At 41.2% G+C, this 8,851-nt stretch overlaps 1 protein-coding gene across 1 annotated transcript in view; it reads right to left on the reverse strand.

The window, feature by feature from the left end:
* Positions 1 to 772: 772 nt before the first annotated feature.
* TBC1D9B (TBC1 domain family, member 9B (with GRAM domain)) overlaps positions 773 to 8,851 on the reverse strand; it is a gene marked incomplete at its 5' end in the record, with an annotated part of 18,387 nt that continues 10,308 nt past the window's right edge. The window contains 10 exons of the mRNA XM_009708543.1: positions 773 to 1,465; positions 2,260 to 2,366; positions 2,817 to 2,864; positions 3,955 to 4,005; positions 4,424 to 4,495; positions 4,650 to 4,715; positions 5,080 to 5,320; positions 6,121 to 6,189; positions 7,031 to 7,129; positions 8,315 to 8,444. Coding sequence (XP_009706845.1) covers positions 773 to 1,465; positions 2,260 to 2,366; positions 2,817 to 2,864; positions 3,955 to 4,005; positions 4,424 to 4,495; positions 4,650 to 4,715; positions 5,080 to 5,320; positions 6,121 to 6,189; positions 7,031 to 7,129; positions 8,315 to 8,444 — 1,576 coding nt within the window. The remainder of the gene's footprint in view (positions 1,466 to 2,259; positions 2,367 to 2,816; positions 2,865 to 3,954; positions 4,006 to 4,423; positions 4,496 to 4,649; positions 4,716 to 5,079; positions 5,321 to 6,120; positions 6,190 to 7,030; positions 7,130 to 8,314; positions 8,445 to 8,851) is intronic.

Raw genomic sequence — 8,851 nt, forward strand, 5'->3', positions numbered from 1 at the left:
ACTTAATATTACTTCTGCACTGAAGTCAAGGAGCTTGTGGCTTCCCAGACAAACCGAAAACAGCTTTCAAAGAATTGGAAAAGCAAATGCTAGAAAACCAGGTTTGTCTGAAAACTCCTGAATGCTGAAGGAGAAAGAAAATGATGATACACTATGCAAATGCCAAATCACATCTGAAAGAAACCTGCAGAACTGAGAAATGTCTGTGTTTAGATCTCAGGGTGCGGGGGGCAGTGGGGCACATTTGCATTATAGCTGCTGAGTCACAGAACAGCATTGACGAGCTTACAAGACTATTTATAGATCAGGGTCCTATAGCACTTGACTACATTGCATTAGCTCTCAGATTGGCAGCCAGAGGTGAACACGGTTTCAAGCCAGGCTGCATCTGCTGTGCAAGTTACCCAGGAACCTACAGCAAACAAGGGGCAGGCAAGGAGCAGTTACTGTCTGAAATAGAACTTCATTAAAATAAAAGATAGCAAAAGGCAGACATGCATAATTTATGGTGGTAATTCTACATGTCAGGGGCTATTAGGTTCTAATGGCTCTTGAGAACGTAAATCTAATTCTGTCAGCCAGAGTAGCCAAAGAAGCACCTACACAAAACAGTCACTGTCAGAAGCCCCTTATCGACTGGAATCTATTGTAATTGTGTAGTTACTGGTCTCTCATTAAACACCCCCCCCAAACACAAAATACCAAACCATCCTGCCATCTGCCACATGATCTCTCTGTTTATCTCCCAAAGACAATTCCCACTTTCTTGACTTCATCCTGACACAGAGGAAAGTTCATAGTCACTGGATGAACTGAACTGTCTCTCTACCTTCTTTTGATCTTTGATCTTTTGGAGAATGTTGACCTTTTTCTCAAAGTAGTTTACAAGGGCTGTTTCCGTCAGCATGGAAGCTAAGATCTGCTCAAAGGAGATAGACCAGTCAGTATCAATGGTACTACCATACCTGGCAGCTGAACTACTGCCTTCACAGCCAACCAAGACTGTGTCATCTGCAATATCTTCACACTGCAGGGAGCCTGTGCTGACCATGGAGTAGGAAGACATGGACATATCATCTTTGGTTTCATCATCTGATAGCAGCTGTAAAGGAGAGCCTTGCCCTTCCCCTGACCCATCTCCTAGAGTTTGGTTTTCCTGCTGTGTTTTTTCAGGCTGAGCATCTCCGCAGGTTTTGTCCTCATGGTCAGCTTGGGGTTCCTGCTCCACTGCTGAATTCTGACTCTGTTCAGATGTTGGTGACTCCTCTTCACTCACAGGGTCTTGGGTACTATTTGCTTTGCAGTCCTCAGACTTCCTCATGGGCCTGTTGGAGAATTTTTTTCCAACCTCTCCAATTCGCAGGAGGAGACTGGCTACAGTGGCAATTGCATGGTACAGCTCTTGCTCCACCGGGTCCTCACTGAACATGTTGTAAAGGGTCTTGCATAACTCTATGAATTGTTCCTTTAAAAGACAAAGACGCAAAAATCATACTTCAGGCTGAAAAAAGTTGACAGTGGCAGATGAAACAACAGGCACCATCTTGACTCACTCCTTGTTTATTTGCCTCCCCACCAAGAAAGTGGAAACTTACTGTACTGATTTCAGAACAGTCCAATACAGGCAAACTCCTCTCTCTGCTGTGGTGGCTGAACTGAGACACAGCTACCAATTTAACAGTGGTGGGTTTTTTTGCTGACAGATGAACAGAGTACTCACATATTCACATCTGAGAAAACCTCGTTTTACTTCTGTCCTGCTACTCTTTTGTGGTCAGCTTCTAAGCATTTCCAGGCTGGTTTAAGTAGCACCCATCAAGGAAATTAGAGACAGAAAAGTCACACCAGTCATCAGACTCTCTTTCCTGTAACCACATTCTTTGCTCTCCACCAAGCAGCTGTAACTCGAGGCAATGCAAAACCAAAAAAGCCAAACAAGTTTATATGACTGATGGCATATTTGAAACGTACTGCTCTGGAGCGAAAACACAGATTGCAGTTCTTATAAGAAAAATTGGTCTGGGAGGCAGAGAGAATCAAATACATTTGATCGGTGGAAGCAAAGCAGTTTGTCCATGTCCACCCAGGAATTCAACAGAAACGTGTGGAATTAGAGGCTTCCAAAGCTCACCAGACCAGAACAGCAGGGCAATCTACAGGCAAGGACCGAGTACGCTGGCAAAATGGCTGCACATACTGCTGAATTCCCCACTAAGCTGTCAAGTCATCTAACTGGAAACCTTCACATTCACTTCTTACCTGGCTCATTTTGGGAAGGTCTTTAATCGTTTCTTTCTTCAATTCTTTTTCCTTGGCCCACATTCTCAGGTAGTATCTATAGTCCTGTGGACTGGTACCTTTCTCCTCTGCAAGGCAAGAACAAGCCACTACTGTCAGGTGGTTAATGGTTTCAGAATTAAAAAGTGAATGCTGTGCCAGCAAAAATCATGCTGGAAGCAGGTTTTATTGACAGTTCAGGAAAGCATCTACCAGGAAGGCTGCATTGTTTTCTGCTGGTTTATCTGATCCAGCTCAGTAGAGCAAAAATTTTAAGACTCCTGCATCAGCTTGACTTTTCATAAATGAACTCTGACTTGACAACTTACCAAATATGATTTACAGATGTTATGATCTTGGTATGTAAAAGAGTCAGAGCAGTAAGGCATAAGAGAGATTTATTTCCCAGCTCACATCCCACTTTACCTCTGTCCAGGAGGGACACTTTGAAAGGTCTCCTTGATACAGCAATGGACAATGAACAGTTCATAATAAGAGAGAGACAAGACTAGAATGTGGTCTGTTTATGATGAAATTACCTTTTTCTGGACCGTTCTCATTTCTCCTTCCTTTATCTTCTTGGGTTTCTAAAAAATTATGGAATTATAAAAGAATGATTAATAGCTGATTTTCAGCAATACAACACATGAAGAACATAAGACAACTCAACATACAAATTAAAATCACACAAGAATATATTAAACAGAAGTTAGATCTCACACTCCCACATCATGTCTGGAGGAGTGAACAGAACAGGATGGAAGCAAGAGGCTGATGGGATGAACTGGATAAAAAGCCACACTGAAAAAGCAGGTTGAAGAGCTGGGGTAGAGGGCAGAACTCTTAAAAGAAAGAGTGAAACACAGATATGAAAGACAGCTAAGCAATGTGAGGGCTTAAAGACAAAGCAGTTCAGTTATCCAAATCAAGATAATGAACAGAAAACACCCAAACCACTACTGAGCACATATGTGACTAATATCCACACTTCACCATTATTCACTGACTACACTGACACTTTAGGAGTAACTTACAGAGTCTAACTTCACGAACTTCGTTTCTGGTTCCCTGTATTGTCACTAGACTACATAAGAAGCCTTGGCACAACTCAGACTGTCAAGTTAGCCACCTAGCACCAAACGGCACAACTATCCCTTGTACTTACCCACTCAGACTTTTTTTTTTTGAGCATTATTACATATTGGTAAACATTTTGCACAACTGACATACTTTGACCTCCTATTTGACAGTCCCTAAAATTATATTTTAAGAAATACAGTAAATTAGTCTACTAAGTTTCACAATTCCATGGCATGTACCCTTATTCCTTTAAACTAGAAGACTGTGGAGTAGGCACAGGTATCATCTACCCAGGCCAGCAAGCCTAGCACCCCCGACACTCTGCTCTGAGCATATTTGCCGCCTGCCAGTTTCTAGGGCGAGATAAATTCCACCAAAAGAAACCAGACAAAACCTATTTTGACCAAGGTTGAAACTCAATAGGTAGAATATACTGAAAGATATCTAATTACTCATAGCACTTTATTCATAGTGGGAGTGTCATGAGAGAGGAGCAGCAGCAACAACTTGAGAGTATTTAAAATAGCACACTGGTGCTGGCAGTTGACACCAGCATTATAGCCATGCTCAATGCATGCACATAATCCATGGACTGACCTTGAGACTCACAGTGCAGGCAGAAATCCAGCTCTGAGACAAAAGGAGATACTTGAGCAGCAGAAAAAGGGGTTGAGGGTACAATATTCCAGATGAAACAGAAGAAAAGGCCAAACATAGACAGACACAGAGAAGGAAACAAAAATAAGAAGAGAGACAATGAGACTTGCATGAAAAACCTAAACCATGGTGGGAGACAGGGGCTAGTAAAAGCACACTGCTTCTCCTCAGCAATCTATGACTGTGTTTCAGAGCATGCTGTGTCCTGCATGAAATGGGCACTGAGGAGTTTAAGCTCCAAACTTCTTTCCCATCATGCAACAAAGACAGCAAACTCAAACACACTGGCAATCTTAACATACTGCCACCATGAGACCATGCCTTGCACAAAAATCACTATTCATAGCACACGGATTTATGCTGCAACTCCTGCCTAAACTGAGAGGTAAAGGCAGCACTGTTGCATTACCTTCTGTTGTAGCATCCTCTGTGAAGTAACTTGTGGCCTCCAAAGCAGACTCTGTCTCCTCTGGATTCAGAGCTGTATTTACAAAGAAGGAAATGTTAAGATCTCTAAGCTAATTGAACAGCAGTATCACCCACTTCATTAGCAAAATTCATGAGACATCCCTTTTCAATTGCATGTCAGAACAGACCATGCTCAATAGTAGCAGTATATAGAAACAATCACTCACCAGGAGGCAGATGCAGTTTGTACAGTACTTTGAGTTTTTCAGTGAGGTCACCATGGTACATCCCACCTGTGAAGGAAAAAAAAAAAGGTTAAGAAAAACAGCACTTAGGATAAAGACTCATGCTCCGCTCCCAGGCTCAAAACAGAATAAGTTCACATGCAATGAGGAAATGCTAACTGCCCAAATCCCTGTGCAGAAGCAGTAAAGAAATCCACAGCAAAGCTGCATCTTGTTGGTTTGCCACCCACCGTTTCCCAAAATGGGAGACTGCCTAGGAGCAAAAGGGCATCTTTTGCTCTGTCTGAGGCTTCCTGTAAGGCTGTCGCCCTCCCCTCATGATAGTGCAAACACCACTATCTCCAGTTCTCTGCTTGGAAAAGGACAGAAACATTTTTTGCAATATTCCATCATCTCCAAAACCACCACTTACTCATCCCTGTTACAAACTCCTTGAAGTTAATGAGAGAATCCCTGTTCTCATCAAGAAGCCGGAACAAGCGCCCTGCTAGCACAGGTGTATGTGCACCACAGGACCAGGGGGTCAAACTGATGAACAGCTCTTTGAACTGCTCCGCGTCTATGCGATACTGCTCCAGGTAGGGTAAACTCTGATCTCGGCGGGCAGCTGCAGCACGATTATTTCCCCAGTAACAGCTCATCAGATACTTTGCCTTTGGAGGGAAAGGATTAACAGGTCAGATTATACTACGCTACAACAATCCACAGGAGTGGAGACTTTGTTATAGCTCAAGAATAGCACTGAGTAAGCAAAGAGGACACATTTCAGGACACACTGTTTCTCTCTCCCATTATTTCTACCATTACTTCACTACAAAATAATATGAAATGAAGGAAGAGACAGGGATTTCATGAAAAGCACAAAGAACAATTTTAAGTGAAAAATACAAAAAACATGATTTCAGGTTTGAAGGAAATGACACTCAGGCTTTACTGCAAAGGGAAGATGCAGGTTTTAGAAGTAAGCCTCTCTTTCTGAGTCTGTAGCACAGTGCAACTGAGTGTGCAGTGACTTTGTTAAATGCAGCCGGTTAATGGCACTCTTTTAAAAATAAATACATTGACGAATAGAGGCAAAGCACATAAGTAATTTTATCACAATGACAAAGCAAGTCCATGGCAAACTTGAGAACAAAAATTGAGGTACAGTCAGTCCTAGCTCCCCGTTCCAAGTGTAACATTCCTTTCCATTGACTCCACAATCTGTTTCTGAATAAGTATCGTTGAAATACTGTGAATGTGTTTTGGCCATCTTTAGGGGGGGAAAAAAAAAAAAAAAAAAATCAATCGAATAGTAATAGGGCCAGTCTTACTGGCACCATGTAGAACAGAATGTCACATCTGTTTCTGATAGGTTGGATTGAGAATCAAAGCAAAGTCACTGCTTCCCTTTCAACTTATTTTGATATGTCTTCTGTGTCAGAACAAATTCTTCCTCACTGTACCTTCTTACCTTGAACACTACATACAGCTCTTCTAGTTCTTCAATAGAGAAACCAATGTCACTAGACACAGCTCGGACCTACAGTTAGGGAGAAAATAGAGTGAACAATTTATTTCAAAGCTAGAAAAATTAAATATGACTCACTCAAAAAAAAAAAAAATCTGTGTAACATAGAGGAGAAGAAAACAATTGCAAGGAGATACGGCACAAGACAGGACGGAAAACATAACCATTCTAATACTGCCCACTTCTATGGATTACAGGTCAGGAAGACAGTTTCTGGTCAAGCAGAAACTGCTGATATTTTGAGCAGCTAGAAAAAATTACTGTACTTATTTCCTGTTTGTGCAGACCTGACTGTGCAGATTGTGTTGCCCCTCCCTCTTGTTTTTATCTTCAGATGTTTGACTCAGATGCATTGCAAAACAACAGTGAAAGAAATATGTGGATGAGGTTCTCCATCTAGAATACGGGAGGTAATTGCAACAGATATGGATGCTCCCCTTTGGCCATGAACACTTCTGTAAAATTCCCTAATGTGCTAGCGTACTCTCTAAATGGCAGGAAAATAATTATCTGCTAGCTAGCTTTTTTCAAAGGTTCCAGGCAAGCAGTAAAACAGACGGCAGTGGAGACTATTACAAGGCCTACCAGTGTTTTTTATCTCCCTCTGTGCCAAATACCTCATTCAATCATGCCCTAGTACTTCAATCCATTTTGTTAGATTAACTAGAACCATATGAAGAAGAAAACTGAAAATGCATTATTTCAGCCAGTAAATCCATTTTTCACAGGAACTGCAATTCTTTAAGTCACTTAAAACTGGGTCTGCCACAGCGCAAACTTTCTAGATGCTCACAGCAAAACACATTCCATTAATGTGCCATTTGGTAGCTCATTCAATCTGGGTGTCACATACCACACTCTTCTTGGCTGTATCCTCCAGAGACTGGATCACTTTCAGCCTTTGTTTAAAACGCATTTGTTCAATGTCATCTGCCTTCAGATTGCTAAATTTCTACAAGAAAGGAAGCAGACCAGGTCAACATCATCTCCTAAGGAAAGAACAACCCCTGTTCAATTACATGTTCTTTAACAAGTGTACTATCCCCTCAGAGATAATCCCAAACCCCTAGAAGCCTTTTACCAGCAGCAAGAAGATAAGAAAAAAAACTTGAGCTCTATTCCCTATTCACCCCTGTCCTGCAAGAGAAGTTATTCAGAATTCATGAGAAATCCAACATCAGAGATTTCTAAAGAATAGCTGAAAAAGCATCTGTCAGGACTGACAGAAATACAGATCCTGTACTGTAGCAGAGATAAGAAAACAGACAGGTTGTCATTCCTTCCAGCCCTGTTTTTTTCTAGGACTCATATGAGATTCAGCTAGAAACACCAAAGTTAAGAGGCTTTTCTACTGACTAGGTCAGACAAGCAATATGAATTTGGTGACATTCTTTAAGAAAAGAAACCAAGAATAAACAGAGATGGCAGATTTGAAGAAAAAACCAAAAGAGCCAGCAAAATGATAGCTACCTGACTACAAGCAGCTGGAAGGGGACAGGATGAAAAACAGGAAATAAAAAGGGAAATGAACCCACATTTACCACAGTGTAGCAGAGAAGAACTGTCAAACACCAGTTCTCTCGTCTATGTTTTTTCCATCATTCAGATACAAATTTCTTATGAGTATGTTCTCAATATGAACAATGAAGTACAACTCCACCAGCGCAGAGGTATTTCAATGGCATTGGCACCATTCTCGGGTCACCTTCCTATTACTACGTGTGTCACAAAACAGGATTCCTGGGCATGTGAACTGGGATGGATGCTTCCATGTTTCTGCAGTATAGCTCACAATTTTTACCCTGAATTTCCCTCCCCAACATCCTAGCACTGACAATCCTCAAATACAAATAAGAATGGAGACTTTTTTGGCGAAGTAGGAAATCTCTGGTCTGTAATTTTTAGTTATTTGCAGTCTTCATTTTAGTCTCCACTGGTGTTGGGGAGACTCTTCATAATCCACAATAGCCAACAGTGTTAGGCTCTACTCATAACAAACAGGTGGATTAATGGCTTCACCCTGCATTCCTTAAGCACCTCAAGCTATGAACCCTGTTCAAATTCTGGCTGCACAAAGTGTAAAACTGGATGTTAGTAGAGAAAAATCTCTTGGGCAAAAACTAAGTCAGAACCTTACCTCATAGGATGTTTTGATGAGTTCAAAGATGTCGATTTCAAGTGGTGGGTCATCTCCACTTGTCAGTAAGGCATGCAAGTGGGGAATAGGGGGAGAGACACTCTGTCTGTTAACTACATTGTCCAAATATCTGTGGGGAAAAAAAAGAACAGATGCAAGACTCCAGGATTAGTGTCCAGGAAGAGAAGTAATATCCTAAATGCACCATTCCCAAATTCTTTGTATCATTAATCTAAACATGTAGGAAAATTTAATTTGTCCCAGCTAACCTGCAATGCTACTTTCAATATATCTGAAGTAAAGTTGATTTTCACCCTATTTTTGGGGTATCTACTCTTTTTAAAGTACTCTTCTTAAAGTTTTCAAACAAGAAAATCCTACATTTACTAGACTTGGGAGATATCTGCTTGATAAAGTTTTATGTTTCCAGAAGATGATTCCTGCCAGGATTTGTTCTTAAAAGTAGATCAGAATTCTTCTGTGAATTTCAGATAAACAACCCTTTGGAGTTCAAGTTCAAACTGAGATGCAGGAATG

Source organism: Cariama cristata, unplaced genomic scaffold (assembly GCF_000690535.1).
Source record: "Cariama cristata isolate BGI_N322 unplaced genomic scaffold, ASM69053v1 scaffold33639, whole genome shotgun sequence".
Classification (NCBI taxonomy): domain Eukaryota; kingdom Metazoa; phylum Chordata; class Aves; order Cariamiformes; family Cariamidae; genus Cariama; species Cariama cristata.